This window comes from Lepisma saccharinum, chromosome 9 (genome assembly GCF_977018435.1).
Source record: "Lepisma saccharinum chromosome 9, izLepSacc3.1, whole genome shotgun sequence".
NCBI lineage: Eukaryota > Metazoa > Arthropoda > Insecta > Zygentoma > Lepismatidae > Lepisma > Lepisma saccharinum.
Genome location: NC_139237.1, coordinates 39,181,211 through 39,199,002, shown reverse-complemented (window position 1 = coordinate 39,199,002; position 17,792 = coordinate 39,181,211). Strand labels below are relative to the sequence as shown.

The 17,792-nt window shown below is 39.7% G+C and overlaps 1 protein-coding gene across 1 annotated transcript in view; it reads left to right on the top strand.

Moving 5' to 3' along the window:
• The window catches only part of LOC145992633 (gamma-aminobutyric acid receptor subunit beta-4-like), a 103,925-nt gene extending 86,460 nt beyond the window's left edge, over nucleotides 1-17,465 (top strand). Inside the window, exon 9 of the mRNA XM_083129003.1 lies at nucleotides 17,332-17,465. Within this exon, the coding sequence (XP_082985129.1) occupies nucleotides 17,332-17,358 (27 nt within the window). The 3' untranslated portion in view covers nucleotides 17,359-17,465. The remainder of the gene's footprint in view (nucleotides 1-17,331) is intronic.
• Nucleotides 17,466-17,792: the final 327 nt, after the last annotated feature.

Below are 17,792 nucleotides of genomic sequence, written 5' to 3'. Positions count from 1 at the left end.
GCGTGTGTGTGTGTGTGTGTGTGTGTGTGTGTGACACATCGTTCCCCCGAGAGAGGTTTACAAAGGTCACGATCTACAAACATTTTGGAGGATGAGAAGATGAGAAGATGAGAAGATGAGAGGATGAGAGGATGAGAGCTCATCTTTCACTCATCACTGCTTTTCTGCGCCCGTGAAACATCGTCAGCGCAATAATGAGGCGCGGAACAGGGAGAGAAAATGATACACGCGCGCGCGTGTGTATGTGTGTGCCACATCGTTCCCGAGAGAGAGGTTTACAAAGGTCACGATCTACAAACATTTGGTCCTTCAAAAATAAGAGAATAAGAAGATGAGAAGATGAGAGCTCATCTTTCACTCATCCCTGCTTTTCTGCGCCCTGAAACATCGCCAGCGTAATAAATAAGGCACGAAACGTGGAGAGAAAATAAGTGTATGTGTGTGCCACATCGTTCCCGAGAGAGAGGTTTACAAAGGTCACGATCTACAAACATTTGGTCCTTCAAGGATGAGAGGATGAGAAGATGAGAGGATGAGAGGATGAGAAGATGAGAGCTCATCTTTCACTCATCACTGCTTTTCTGCGCCCTGAAACATCGTCAGCGCAATAAATAAGGCGCCGAACGTGGAGAGAAAGTGAGTGTATGTGTGTATGTGTGTCTGTATGTGTGTGGCAAATCGTTCTCGAGAGAGGTTTACAAAGGTCACGATCTACAAACATTTTGGAGGATGAGAAGATGAGAAGATGAGAAGATGAGAGGATGAGAGGATGAGAGCTCATCTTTCACTCATCACTGCTTTTCTGCGCCCGTGAAACATCGTCAGCGCAATAATGAGGCGCGGAACAGGGAGAGAAAGTGAGTTTTTCAACTTTTTGTGGTCGTTTGGTCAAGAAATCAGAATTGGCCTCAAAGGCATATTTACTATCTACTAATGAACATTCATCGTTTTTCCCCCTGGCCCTTCAATTATGTTTGAAAACTAAATAAATAAATACAGGGTGTATCAGAAGTCCCTTACCACCTCTTGTAAAATCCGCAGTGATATATTTTCATAGAATTTGATATGAGCGATACATAATAGGCCTAGAGGACACCTTGTAGAGTATGTCGCGGGGACGGCAGTCATCTTGGTTCCGCCATTTTGAAATCAACTTTTTTATTTAAAATGATAGGTGGGTCATGTGATTTCATGCAATTTCTCCACTTTTTAATACCCCTGTGAATTTTTCAAATGTCATTCTTCCTGATTAGACTGACTTTCGCCTGGCCATGGAGAAATTGAATCAGTCAATCGCGAACGAACCAAAATTTCATGAAATATTTTTGTCCCATTTTCCCGTTACTGTTATCCTATTACTAATTTGGAACTTCATTTTAACTGTTTATTTATGCTATGCGTCAGGCGTATGCAAGCGCAAACCAACCTTGACTAGTGAGCGTTAACAGTGCGTCACTATGTCGCCTTGATTTATTCATCCATTTTATTATGTATCTTTCGTAAATAATGATCCTAACTTCATTGGAGCCATGTCATCTACTCTTTTATTATATCTTAGTGATCCAGAATTTACTTGTGGCTAGGTCCGTTTTAACAGCTGTGACGTTACCAAATTTTGGGTTAATTATTTTTTTTCCGTCAGTTCCTTATTTTTTACTATGCTTTGACTTTTCTGACATGATATTAATGGATTTCGTCGGGTTACTTTTCTGATACCACGGGATATATTTTATACCATCTACATATTACTTTCTATATATTTATCAATATTTAATCCTAGATATTTTCGTTTATTTTATTGTCCCTTCTTTATTGTATAGCTATTGATCATATGCCGACAAAGGGCATTTAGTGCCGTGTCCTAACCTTAGTTTATGTGCATGTTATTTTATATTTTGGGAGAAGCCAGGGGCTGTATAATTTAGTCAATGTATACATATATTCCTTTGGATGAAGTCATATTTTCATTTTAATAGTGTTCCAGGGTTAAGGCGTCAAAGTACATTTTCTGCCTTTAATTTTATTTAGCCGTCATTCCAATTTTGTTTTATACTTTATACCACTTATTGGGCAGTTTATTTTATTTTTAGTTTATTTATTTTTACTCATGATTTTTACTTGCCTATAAAATTAAGATTATTTTCCACATTTTTATATATTTTAAATATTCACTGACTGAGAGTAATGTAGTCTTTCCAATGTGCTACCTGTTTCCTACCCTGTTCGGAAATTACACGAGTTCAAGGAATTTCAAAAATAGTCCAGCGAATTTTTTTTGAGGACGGAAGAAGAACGCATTGCTGACGGCTTTGGAGCTCACCAGCCTCCTTTGGATTCCAGCAGTGTATGTCACCGGTGTGAGAGCTGACATCGCCAGGGATTTTCCCCTCAAGACGCCCCTACTGCTGTTATGCATTTTCGGTATTCACGGCAATCAGGATGACCTATCCCCTTTTGGTCGTCTCCGCCCCTGTTCCTATTATCTACCAACAATTGGGACCAGCGTAGCAGCAACGAAAATCCTACCCGACGTGACATCCCAGGATCTGAACATCGTCAGAAACCATCCAAAGAACTTTCATCTTACAGAGCAACCCAACCCCCCGACTTTAACCCCCTTAAGAAGAAACATGAGCATCTTTCATGTACATCACCCCTTTTTGCTCTGTAAGGCCAGGCAGTGTACTTCACGACATATTGGAACTTTCCGGGTACAGTCAACGACCCAAATGTGTTGAGACCCCACCCCTGTGGATCAGCAACCTGCCAGGCCACGTGTGAACAGTTTTATCCTACCAGTGGCCATGTTTAGTGTTCCCCTTCCTGCGGTGACCGAGGCGTCGCAACCCCCGGACACCTTGCATACTGTATGCAACGGCACGGTACACCTTCCGTTTTCGTATGCAACCAGCGTACGAAATGTGTCGCCATACGATGGATGTGTGCCGGAAATATAGAATGACGTCTGTTGTGAACTTTCGGAGGCCTATTATAAATACCCCCCAGTGTTCGCCATTGGACAACCCATATTTTGGGGCTTGCAAACGCTACTTGGAGTGGCTCTCCATGGACTACTCTGTGTTCGCCCGCCCCACTGTCAATATGCTTTCATCTGCTGAACTGTACTCCTGAACTCTCCACACCGGGATTCGAACCCGGTCCCCCAGTGCAATTGTGTTCGGTCCAGGACCGTGCATCTCCCGGAACAGTGCTTAGTACCCCAGGACTCTGGGGTTTGCGTGTGTCTGGGTTGCCCTGCCTTCTGATTGCGTAGGTCATAGTGTGCACACATAGTGTGCTACGAACGTCAATCGCAAGTGAAAATTTATTCTTCACTTATATTCTTCTCTTCGTGTGGTTGCGGGTAGCCAATACTGCGTGTGTTGTTTATTTTATTGGCTTCAGTGCGTCCATTTCAATGCCGCGCAGTCCAGTGGAGATTGGTGTTTACCACGGTCTTTTTGCTCTCACCTCGAACTGTCAACCTGACGAGACGGAAGACTGCGAGCATACGACCTCAAGGTTTCTCACGGCTTACGTTCGGCGCTTAGTTAGCACTTGGTCAGAGGCCATTACTCATCTCCCCGAGTTGTTATGCATAACGCAGAAGTCATTCGCATGTCTCGAGTTACGATCCAGTGTGTTGAACTTTCTGCTGACTCCACGGACCTGTGAACAACACCTGCTATCGCATGTTGACCAAACGTCAGCATTGTTGATTACACAAGACTCTTCCAGCGTGTGGCTAAATGTAACCAAAATACTTTCTTTCTATAGTCAAGCTTTGAGCTTAATTTTGTTCCATTTAATTTTCGGTGAAGGGTTCCAACTTTTATTATTTTATTTTATGTAACCTTTTTTTTCATGTAATAAAATACCTTTTAAATGTTGGTGAATGGCAGAAGGTTCAATTTAAACTTTTAATGATTACAATTTCAATTTTGGAAATTGTCTCGCAAGAGGGAGTGTCGTACCATACCCTGTTAGATTAAGAAATATTGACCCTGGCAGACCTTGTCAGCTCCTGCTCAAGAAATGTGTTGGGTAAGCCTTTCACAGGAAATGGTAAGAACACTGGCCTTTGGCAAGAGGTGACGAGAGGCCAAGCGAGGGTTTAAATAGGTGCGCATGAGAGCGACACGGGGTCTTTTAATCTGGAATCATCGGAGAAGCAGGAGCTACTGGTCTTATTTCTAAACCGAACAGGGTAAGCTAGTCTACACCCTTATCTGCCATTCGCATTGCTCACTTCAGTCTAAACCGAATCATGAGTCTATTTTAATGATAAGTTAGATATTTGTACCTGCCCGTTCAGGGCTGTCTCTACCATCAATAGTATTAATCGGGAGGGGCAAGTTACATCCCTATTTAAGATCCCAGCGTTCATGTTGGAACGCTACGATACATGACCATAGGCTAGAATTTCATGAGGATGTCAAATCTGAAATCAGATTTAATGTAACTTCATTAGGTGAAAAGGTATTGTCAACTGAAAGTGATGTTTACCTGTTAAAGAATGTGCTCCACATGTTGTACGTGTTGGGCAATGCACTTGTGCAGACGCTTCTCCCAATATCTGTGGACACCAAGCAAGGTATCTGGTGAAATTTGCTCAAAGGCAGCCATGATTAGTTGTTCCACATGACGAAGATCACGAATATTCACACCAAAATCTTCAGCCCGTATTTCATTTTACATAACATTCTTCCTAAAACTCTTTTTATTTAATATTCAATAATTTTTGTTATTTGGATCCATTTTTAGAGATTGAAAGAATAAGTTACCTTAGGGATAACAGCGTAATCTTTCTTGAGAGATCATATCGACAGGAGGGGTTGCGTCCTCGATGTTGGATTAAGATATCATTTGGGTGCAGCGTTTCAAATTTAATGGTCTGTTCCACCTTTAATTTCTTACATGATCTGAGTTCAAACCGGCGTGAGGCAGGTTGGTTTATGTAGAAATTAAAGGTCGAACAGACCATCAAATTTGAAACGCTACACCCAAATGATATCTTAATCCAACATCGAGGACGCAACCCCTCCTGTCGATATGATCTCTCAAGAAAGATTACGCTGTTATCCCTAAGGTAACTTATTCTTTCAATCACTAAAAATGGATCCAGATGACAAAAATTATTGAAAAATACACCATAGCCTTAACGTGGCCCCAGGGGTAGAAGTCCATTGGCGTTAAGTCTGGTGATCGGGCAGACCATATAACGGGCCCACGTCCACCAATCCATGCCCCAGGAAATTGCTCATCCAGGTACTGACGCACTTGGAGTCCATAATGGGAAGGCGCATCATCTTGTTGAAAAACCTGGGAAATGTACCATCTTCCGACATCAGAGCTGGCAGTATCTGTTCCTGTAGCATCCCCAGGTATCGTCCCGCATTTAAATTTCTTTGAATGAAAAAATTACCGATTATCCGTATTCCCATATGCCTGCCCACACCATAATCTTCCCTGCACCGGTCATTTTGGAGGGATCTGTCCGTGCGGGTTGTCAGGCGACCAATAGCCCATGTTTTGCCCATTCACCTCCCCATTTACGTAGAAGTTCGCTTTATCGGAATGGAGTATCTGCATAGCGACGTTTGGATTTAGCGTACTTGCGCGATAGCCCACTCGCAAGACTGCACGCGGCGATCTGGATCGTCCTCGGGGAGATGGTGCTGTATTTGCACCTTATACGCATGCGACTTGTGCCTCTGTAGCACCCGGTACTCTTAACTGTGACTCATAGCACATTGCATTGATATACGATGTGTGCTTCGCTGCGGTGACGTCGAGAAGGTGGCCAACACTGCCGTAGCTTGTGCTTCATCCGTGACTGTCCGCGGTCGTCCACTACGCGGTCTGTCCAAGACCGTGCCCGTCTCTTCGAATTTGGTTAATAACTTTGCCACTACGACATGCGACACAGGGTGACGTTCTGGATGAGGCAGGTTGAAATCGGCAGCCACTGCACGGGTACTTCTCCCACCCCACAGTTTGATGATCTGGATGCGTTCCTCAGTTGTTAACGGCATGGTTCAACACCTGCAACAAACAGGTAAACATCACTTTCAGTTCCCAATAACTCTTCACCAAATCAAATGAAGTTACATGAAATCTGATTTCATATTTGACATCCTGACGAAATTCTAGCTTATGGTCATGTATCACATGACCAACCTATCATTTTAAATAAAAAAGTTGATTTCAAGATGGCGGAACCAAGATGGCGGCCGTCCGCGTGAACATACTCCACAAGGTGTCCCCTAGGTATATTAGGTATCGCCCATATCAAATTCCATGAAAATACATTACTGCGGATTTCACAAGGGTTGGTAAGGGACATCTGATACACTGTGTAAATAACTTACATAATATGCTAATAATCACTGCATTCCAAGCAAGCGGTCCTTTAGGATTATAGATCATTCATTACAGTAATAATAGAGAAGATGCATTGTTTCAATAATTTTATTTTAGTAAATGATTGTCACAAAAAGGGACATTTTGGGATTCCGTTTTAAGTTTAAAAAACCGGGACAGAAACTCTAATAGGGACGTGTGGTTGTCTAAAACTAAAACTAAACTATCTCTGAGGACTATGATATCTTTATCTAGATTAAAAGCTGAGACTGTAAAGTAACACTCAGCACACAGGACAACACAACAAAGGATTATTCTGGCTGTGGGTCCAGGTGCCACACCCACGTTGGTCTGTAAGAAGAAGTTAGCGAGCTGTACTCCGTAGAAATGAGGTTGGCCTTAGCTTTTAGGTGGCTCATCAGAAGCACACTTCTTACATCCCTGTTGCAAATTTATTTATTAGCTACAGACCCAGCTTCTGAAGGTACGTACTCGATATGATAGTTGCATTTCGTAAATTCTTTAATTTTACACCTTTACTATTTTAATACATTTTTCTCTGAGATTAATCAAATCTTTTCCATCCTTACCGATTTTCTTCAGGCCCACCTTAACGTCATTCCTTCATCTTCGTCTTGACGTTCCTACAGGCTTCTTTCCATCAAGTTTCCCAGCAAGAATTCCCGTAATTTCTTCCATCCTCTCCCATTCGTGCCACATGGTCTGCTCAGCTAAGTCTTCTTGATTTAATATTTTGAGGCCGTGAAGGTACGATATCTGATATAGGCTTTCCTGTTTGTACAACAGCTCTCCATAATTCTATGGATGTTTCTCGGACAATCTAGGTCTCTTAACGTCCTGAAAATGTGGCCACATAGGGTTGGTACAAGCATGAACGTCCGCAGGATTTTTTCCAGGAAGGGGCAAGGAAGGTATTTTTTTCCAAGGAGTCAAACAAGGCACATTTTTCCCAGTAATAGCGTTGTTTCCTCAAAAAACATTGCTTAAATTTGAATTTACCATGTTCGTGCAATAATTAACACATATTATTGTGGCTGAAATGAAATTATATGTGTGAAATATATAATTTTTGGTTGACAATTTCCAGAGAAGGCACGGTCCCCCCTTGCCCCCCCTTTCGGACGCCCATGGGTACAGGTAGATGTCAATATAAAACCTCACAACGCCGTCAACGTCTCTAACATCTGTGGCCCTCTTTTTACAGTTGGGAGAGGGAGGCAAGGCCATTTGTACCTTACACCCTTGCGACGGAAAACCAACTGAAATCGACTGGTTATATCGATTGCAAATACATTCGATGTAAATGTCGATGGCATCTGAGTGTAACACGATCTCGCTTTCATAACCACAGCGACATCTTGCAATACACATTAAATAATTCTTCCTTTTGAGCCTGCATACACTGACATATATAAATCTAAGATTATAAGAATTGCAGAAAGCACTTGAAATACCTATCAGCTAACCTAACCTACAAGCTTAAGGAATAATTTTGCAGGTCCAAAATAAAGAATTGTTAATGGTATTATATTTCAAACCTACAATCTGCATACCTACATACTGGCTATCAAGACTAGCTTCATTACATACCAACATTTGCCTGAAGTGACATAAGTAAATCTCAGTGATTACTGCAAATACTGTAATTGTTCTGTGGCAAGCTGATCAAGTTTACCCCAGCATAACAACAGTGGCTGTTGAGCAAACGTAGGACCTTCCCTACCCAGCAATATTCACATTAATATATCCTACAATAAACATTAATATTTCATATATTTAATAAATTCCAACACTGTACTAGAGTAGAATAGTTTTTTTCTTTCACCATCCGACCTTGTCCAAGGCTGTTTGATACTATAGCCTATTTTGGCTAAAATTCAGCTATATTTTCATATTTTCTGGTGTATTTAGCTTATTCATAGGTGTAGCAAATTGTCTAATCATGCTACGAATTCTAAATTCTCGTACTAAGATGATTAACACAAAAGCTTAATTCTTAAATATCTAGCTTGGGAATATTCTACTCTCAGGGTCATGTGACTTCCCGTTGATTGGTTAAGAGTGTATTTAATTTATGCTGCAAACAATTCCACTGCTAGATGGTTAGTCTTGTTTGAAAAATGGTATCAAAATAATTTCTTAAATATGACAACTACTGATTACTAATGATTTTTGAGACTCTGTGCTGCTTATACCAAAGGTAATTTTTTAGATACGTATAAAACAGTAAACATAATTTTTGGGGCATTCTGCTTTGCTTATACCTAAGGTAATTTATTAGATATTATTTTGGTTACTAATATTAAGAAAACTTTTCAGGTATCCTATGTGAAAGACTAGTCTAGTCTACTCTAATATATTAAGGAAGTTGGACAACTAAAATTGTTCTGTGACTCTCTCATTCTTCACATCATATACAAAAGTCTTCTCTGCAATAAGAATAACAGTACATAAAGTGTTGTCAGGCAGAGGCTCATAGAATTCACACACAATTTTGATATTTGTTCTACCATTAACCACCACTTGTTTTCTTTTTGACGTGTTGATGACAAACAATGGCCTGTGTGCCTTGAATTCACTGGGAGTATAGTATACATCTATGTTTCCCTCAGTTACTCTTTTGTTTGGAGTGTATGCTTCATATAATTTGAGATAGTCATCTTGTGCTATATCAAGATTATAATTTTCACGGGGAAAAATCTAATTTTGTCCATTTTTAAGATAAATATTTTTAATTGTGCAATTATCAAATTTGCTGGAATCTTTATTCTGTGTGTTTTCTCTCCCAGTCCGGAACAACACAATTACAAAATGTGACATATCATACTGTATACTTCTGAATTGATTAATGACATCAAATTCGTAATCCACACCAGAGGCTGGTTTTTAGACATACCGATAAGTGTAAAATCCAATAGGAACTTGTGGATTTTTCAGAATATTTGTTTTGTATTTGAGAGCATAATTAGTTTCGTATTCCACTAGTATCCTCAGCTCTATGGTCTAGATGATACACCTGGCTGCTTCAAGTAAGGTGTTGGGGAGTGCTGTAACATCTACATTCAAGGTACTGTAACGCATCAGAGCATTATTATCATTGGCTGCCCTGCGAAAAGTGACTCTCAAACCACCTTTCCATATGATGTCCTTGTAGTCTGAGAAGAAACCTTGCAGTAGAAGCATGGGTAACAGCACTGTGTGGTTTTTTGTCAGGATTTTGGTTTCTGATTCAAATCCCCCTGCCTGGTAATAGGTTGCATCTGCTTTGGAAATTTTCAGTGTTCTTATGCCAGTAGAAGTAATGCCTGGATTACTCTATCTATCACAGTACCATGTTTTTTAATTTCCACTTGAGAGAACAAGTGTGGCACAAAATTATCTGCTAGTTTTATATTTGTACCAGAGGGAAATGCCTCACCATTCTAATTTTTCACCACTTCAAATTTAATATACAAATCAGCCCTGTGAGGGTGTACAAAACTGTCTCCAACGTTCAAATCTATCTCAATCTCACGATTTGGCTCATTGAGCCATGGTTAGATACAATCAAAACACTTTATCTTTGTCGAAGAGAGGAAAATGCTGGCAACAATAATTTCCATAACTACTCACTCGGTACATTAATTTCCCAGTACTTAGGTATTCTCTTGCCAAGGGACCCAATTCAATTTTCTCCGGTGCTCCTATGGCCTTAGTAGGTGGTTGCTGGGGTACTAGAGGAGTGTGAATACTGGATATTGGTGTAGCAGGAAAATCTGCATAATTTCTAGCAGCAAGAGGTACCATCTCGTTTATGAGATCCTTATTTTGTTCTGTGACACCCTTAATTTCTCTACCAAGATTGCTAATGGCATCAACAATTGGCTGGTCTTGTGTTGTTCATAGTATCCTCGATTTTCGGATTTCCAGCCTTTAAATCTTTTGGCCAGATAGTCACGCAATTTCAGATTGTCTTCAATTTTATGTTTTGCCATTTTGTTTAGAGGTTAATTATAACATCACAACGTATCTCATATTGTCTCAACATTTATAACATTGTTGATTTTGTTTCTGTATTTTTCATTATTTGGTTTTCGAGTCATATAAATTGTAGCATATCCAAAATAATCTTTGTTCCAGCAAGAAGAGCAGAATTTCGAAAATTGACTGTAGTTTAAATCTCCTCCCACATAGTCATCATATACATGTGATCGGTGTGGTCCTGACGAATCAAACAAACTAGATTTGTATTATCACGAAGTAACTGTTAGGGAATCTTGGAATAAGTCTGATCCAGATAAAAACAGTATATTCACCTGTGACGGCCCTGAGTAAAAAAAAATATACGAATTTCATTTTGATTTTCCAAAATTACACCAGCAAAAACTACAACTGAGTTTTCAAGACAGTGATCAAGTGGTTTTATTTTTGATATGGACAGTCCCTCATACAGTTCCATCAGCTGCTGGTATTTTGGATGCTCCAAACTTTTTGAGAAAACACACAAGTGTCTGTTTTCCAATCTAACCAATTGAGAGCAAGCAGAAAATTATCTACAAGAAGTGTAGTTTTTTCACAACCAGACGCGCCTACAATGAGGCACCTAATATTGTCAGGTAGCAACTCACCATTTATTTTATTCTTAGTTTCTTGTAAATCAGGAAAACGTCTTATCACATTCCATGTTGCTGTCATAGAATTACCTCGTCTGTGTTGATCCAAGTTTTTTCTGGAAGACCCAGCCATTTTACTAATAGGTTATTGTATTTTTACGTAATACTTTTTCAATAAGATATTATCTGGGTATTTAGTTTTGCTACAGCTCCTTGAAAAACGTAGTGTGGAAAACGGCACTGTCCTGGGTTCTCTGGCTGGTTCCACTCGAATATGGTACCACTAGAGGCGCTGGTGTCGGTACAGCTGCATGACATTCGTCTGCTTATAATGGAAGTAAATGGAGTTTTCGCTGCAACGTCTGATTCTTTTACATGAAGCACTTCTATGAATGTGATAATTGCTATCATATTTGGTACAGTGGTCGCGAAGATATTAACGAACATTCTAGACAGTCAACCAGGTCGTGATAGTTATACTTTCATTAATAATACGGGAGAAAAAATACGCTTGGAATGCTCTTGGTAACTAAATTTTTGTGTATGAATTAGGTTCATTATTATTATCATCATCATCATATCTTTTAAAGACATACACACGGAAGCATTTGTATTTTTGATAATTAAGGTCTCTTTTCTTCCGCTTTAAACTAATCGCAGCGATGATGATAATGATGATTGTATGAAACGACAAGGGGAAACTCACAAAACTTCCTTAGTACCATTGATTTGAGTGTAAGGAAACTTTCAGACCAATAGAACAAGCGACACGGGATGTCACACTGATGTGACTAGTGACCAGTGGCGAAGCGTAGAGTTCCTAGCAGGGTAGGCACAGAAGTGCAATAATTTCCATTAGTTGCTTAAATCTGTAAAAAGAAAGGGAGGGGGGGCTATGTCATGGAGAGTGGTTCAATGTCTCTCCAGACCGCTTCTTTACTTGCCAGTGGCGTGAAGTTTTCAAAAGTGTTGTTACCGGCCATCAGCACGATAATTATGTCTTAGACGTTCTCCCCCACCCACCAGATGTCATCGATCTAGATTTTTGTTCATTTCTGTTTTTTTATTTGTTTGTATTTTTTCAACCCCTGATTTATGCACGGACCTCCAGAAAGAACTACCAATCATGAGACATCGCGAAAATCCAACGAATAGTGCTTGAGCCCTGTTGTCAATTCATCACTTTTTTCTAAATTTATTTATTTATTTTGCAATTGAGGTGAAAAGGGCTAGAAGAACCCCAGTCAGTCTGACGTTTGTGCCGTGAGCAGACGACAGAATTCCGCACTTTCAGCGACTGTCAGTTTGGTATGTTCTATTGCTGCCAACTTAGATTTTGTAGCAAGACTTCCTCGCACCGAGGAAAACACCATTGTTATCTGTTGTCTAACTAAAGGAATGGTTGTAGTTAATTCCAGTCTTGGCTTTCTAAATAAATGAATTTCTGACACCTGTATGTGCAAGTAAACATAATTTAAATTTTGGATATTTTCGTCTCATTTGTTCTGATCTATGCTAATCGTGACGATGAGAATGTATGGAGAATGAATTAAAGATGACCAGGAAACATTGACATGACCACAATTAGGTCACCTGGCTTCGTAACGTGTTAGGATGACGACTACGGGGCTTTCAAGAAAAAACATAAGTAAAGGTGACCTCTCTCATTCAGTGTGTATACTTCGCATCCTAGTTTGTTCTACCCCTTGGGTTAGTAGACACCTTTACGTGATAACAGAACATAGGATCCTTTTTTGGGACCCGGCAACACGACAGGTTACTATGTAACATATAAACAGGTTATAATAAATGTAGTTGCTTGAGAGAATAGAATCCCAATTTTAGGCGCAATTTAGCTCTTTTCTGCCAATCCAATGTGACAACACTGGCCTGTTCCGCCAGACCTGAAATAGACATGGCCCGCGCAATAACCCCATAACCCTCTTTGTCCTAAACACAAAAAAAAGTCTTCCCTTGCATTGTACTTTATTTTGCCGCCCTCTTCTCTTGTTATCCCTTCAGGGTAAACGAAACTGCCTACCTCTTCGCTTGTGTCGGCTGCATAAAAAAATATCTGCTTGTAATATTTATTCAACGACAGTGTTAACGCATTAAATAACGTTTCAACAACTTTGAATTTTTTAAAATATTTTGCTGTCACTTGCCACTGCTACTTGCAAAGGAAAATATACTTGAAAACATTTTAGAAATGATTGTTATAAGAAGGAAACATGAAAGACCAAAAGTGGGTCCTACCTTACCCATGATTACATCTTCACTCAATTAAGAACTCGATTGTTCTTGTTGTTCTTGCATTTCAGTCCAGCACTTCTTGCATAAAGTCCTCCTCCGTAGTCGAGCGGGTTAAGGCGTTCACTCGTCTTGAGATCGTTCGCTGCGGGACGGCGTAGGTTCGAATCCGGCTCTGGTCGGAATTTATTCGGCCTACGTATAGGACCGGTGGCAACCCACCATCGTGAGGAAATTGGGAAGCTCCGAGTGAGTGAGCGTAATCCGGTCGAGAAGACCTACTATAACGGCTGGGGATACGTCGGGCTGACCCCCCGACTATTCCAATACTGGTTGAAGATCTCCACGCTTAGAGGTGACGAGAGAAAGTGTGGGAGGGAGACCGGCAGTCGGTAGGTATGCCCAGGCCCTTCATGGGCTGTTGCGCAAAGGATTATTATTATTATTATTACTTCTTGCATAAATGTGATCGCTGCACACGACACCAATCAAAAACAAAGCTCTACCGCCACGAACCTCGCGCTCCGAGCCAAGCGCCAAGCTCCCTTCTAGAGTCGTGAGCAGGAGGCAAGTTTTCCCAGAGGGTGAACGAGCGGGAGAATCCCCGTTTACGATAAAAATAAATTATTCTATTCCCAGTGAAAGTAAAACTACTTTGTAAATATAAGGCGTAACTATCATTTTAATTTACGTAATTTGGTATGAAGACTTACCTTACAAATATAAGTTCTTTAGACTTTCTGTTTACGCTACGGTGTTGGGTGAATCGACAAGACCATCAGCACTCTGACCAGAAAACGAAGTCAGAACTACAGTACTCCGTAATTTTCAATTTCACTTACACTTGTCGATGAAAGGAAGGAAAACCTAAGTTTCCTACAAAATATGGAGAATGTACAATGAAATAGAAGTCTCTCTGCACGAACACAGGCTAATGTTTATAAAAAATGCCGGTACACCACAAATTTCCAACCCTGGCGGAAATGCAGTGTTGCTGATATGCTGTTCGTCCTAGTGGGTAACACCGCGAGGCCGGCCTCAGGAGCACGTTATAAGCATACGTACAGTACTCGTAAGATTAGGCTTCCCGCATATACGACCGTAGGACGGAATGTGAAGAGAAGAGGCCCCAGCAAATGTGCCTCACTCCGTGGAAAGTTCATATACTGGACAGGGTTAGAATTTTTTTGTAATTATCATAAATGAAAATTCCAAACTTTTCCATTGCATTACATATGTTTTGACGAAATAAGTAAATACACCTTTAAAAGAGTAATGGCGAGGGTAGGCCCGGCCTCCTGGCCTCATAGGACGCTTCGCCACTGCTAGTGACACAGACACTTCCACACTGTAAAATAGCATTCATTGCGCATGAGGGTCCAAACAGCAAACGACATACGTTCATATGCCGTATTCGCGTGCTACTTGTTACTTCGGTCTGAAAGCTCCTTAAAGGAAGGGTGCTCACACCGAAGCAACGCGCCACAGGGGGATTTCCCAACTAAGTGACAAGCAACATGGTGTCTTCAGTCTATTAGCAAGCGTTTGCTAATGTAGTAGCAGATCTAGGCGACACGATAAACCGGATGTCACAACAACAGATCTAGGCGACATGATAAGCCACACGTGTCGCTTTGTCGCTTGCTTGTCGCTCATACTGGGCCCTTTTCCTCAATAGCTTGCTAAGTGTTTCCGTGGTTTGTTGTTCGCGCATGCGCGATACAATGAGTGTCTTGTTTTAGGGAGATTGCTCACCAAAGCGGCACGCGACAGTTATCGCTTGAGGATTTTACCAACCGAACGCTGGCCTGTGCTGCCCGTCATGCCGCTACGATGTGAAATCATGAAATGTTGCTCTTGATTGGCTCGTTTCTAAGTGACATGTGTCGCGTGTCGCTTCGGTATGAAAGTTGCCTTGGACAGAAGAACTGTGTCGCTTTGGTGTGAAATCCCCGTTTCGTTTGTCGCGTGTCGCTTTGATCTAAAATCTCCTTAAGGAAACGGTGCAGTCAGAGCTTGTGTCCCTACGGTTCGAAAGGCTTCATTCGCGTCCAAGCGACACTTGTGGTTTGTCGCTTCGGTATGAAATAAGTCTCAGGATACTATATATATTCTAATAACATAGAAAAATAAACTCTAGTACACAACCCAACACCTGGCGTCCGGAATCACATTGCGATGTTTTTTCATGTGTTACGCTTGCTATTTATTTATTAATTTCATTTTACTTTTCTTTTCAAATTAATGCCATTTCGTGACTGCAAATCACTCCACAAATATAACTGTTTCCATCAATTCACGTACCGCCTTTCAAGACAAACAAATCTGCACAATATATACCAAAAAGTCGCATTACTTTCATAAGAAAATTAGTACCTGTGTATCTATGTTGTCATCCGTCTCGGGAACCAGTTTCTTCGGTCGTTTTCCACACTACGTTATTCAAGGCGCTGTAGTTTTGCTAAGCTCTTCTTCATAAAATCTTCCTTTCAATATTTCATTGCAATTGTCTTTTATTATACACCGTGTATCAAAAAGAATCATCCAATTTCAAGCGGCTATATTTAGGAAAGCAATGAACATAGAACCTTGCAGTAAGTTGTAAAATACATGTTGGAATATAGTTTTACTTACAATAGGTTTTACTTTGTTGAGGGTAGGTGGCTTCCTGGTGCAGCTCACTCTTTAGTCCACATCAAGATGGCAACCCCCAGCAACAGAAAGCATTCTGCGTGCTCTGCTTCAACAAATGTGAGTCAACTGCACCTAGAAGGCACCTATCTGCAACAAAATAAAACCTATTGTAAGTAAAATTTTATATTCCAACACGTATTTTACAACTTACTCACAAGGTTCTATGTTCATTGGTTTCCTAAATATAGCCTTTTGAAATCGGATGATTCTTTTTGATACACCCTGTATATGTATGCCTGTTCCCTGGTAAGACTTGAACTACAGTGAACAACTCTGTGCTGCAATTTTTAGTGGAACCCTTTTCAAAATGGTGTTTAATTCTATGTATAGAATTATTGTACTTATGAACAAGATTAGATAAAATTGTTACCCACCTATAGGTACCCTGCAAAGTAAACTGCTTCCACATATGATTTTTTAGTGTTCTGTTCAATCTTTCAATTATGCTGGCTTTCAAATCACTGTATGTGGAATAATGCTAAATATTATGCTGGTACATTAATTTGGTGAATATAGAATTGTCCATATTCCTCTGTCTGTCTCTAAGTAATGCGGTATTCTGCCTTGCTCAAAAATAGATTTAAAGACCTCCGTGACACAAGCCCTGCTTTAGATTTCAGAGCAACAGTCCAAGCATATTTACTAAAAGTGGCTATTACAGTGAGCAAATACTTAAAACCTTGATTTATCTTATGCAAACTTTTCAAATTTCCTATGTTCCTTTCAATTAGATCTGACTGTCATTGATCGTAGATTCCTTTTGTTACCACAGATGTCCGTTTGTTGTTACGACGAGCTGGTCTGTGTAGTTCATTTACTATATCTTGTCTAGACATTCAGTCTGGTAAGAGAAGATTACATAAAAGGGATTATCCTGTGATTGTTGTGTTTTGTATGACCAAAAGTAGCATTACACCTTTTGGTAATGGTTATTTACTATAGGATGGGTGATTTTCAACCACAAAAACAAAGATATAAGTTTGTCGTAGTCTTAGAAACAAAATTAGTTTCTGAAAAATTTGAAAAAAAAATGAAGATTGGAAAAATTTGAAAAAAAACTGAAAATTTGAAATTTTTTTTTTTTGAATTTTAACTTTAAATTTTTGGGGGAGGACCATATACTACCATATTACTCTAAGATCATACAATTTAAGATGGATCATGTTCATTTAATATAAAATATGTGAAAACATAGGTATTTATAAACATAGTTTCTACCTATATAATTCCTTGGATATTGTTAATGTGTTTTTAAATCTCTTATTTTCTACTTCCTGAAATACTATTATTTGTAAAAATAATTTCTACTTAACATAGTCCCTTGCTTATTGGAATATATAGACTATAGCTGCTTTGTTAAGAAAGTGAATATTACTTTTGACATACCCTGTGGTCTCTTTCTGCTTTTAAGGTACAACATAGTCCATTGGAGTATTGACAATTCACGAGCTGCCAAGTACTGACTTTCTACCTTGGCAGCTATTTCAAAACACGCACAGTCATTTATCATTACAAAGAATAGAAAAACATGTTATATCATGCAAGGGAAGTTGGAATAATTCTGTTTTGTTTTCTCCTGAGTCTTCAGCCTTTCCTAAGCAAACATGGTTTAATTAGGTAATATAAGCATGTTAACAAATCTTCCTAATAAAATATTATATGAAATATTTAAGTACTTATTCAATGAAAACGGCATAGATGCATTATTAAATCTTGGGAATAGTTATAGAAGATTTGGGAGTATATGTAAAATGGATAATTCAGAATACATAAGAAAACAAAATCCAATTATTGCAGATATTAAGAACAGATTAGAATTAGAAAATATTGAGGAAGCATATAAATTAGTAAACTATCTTCTCTGCATTTTTA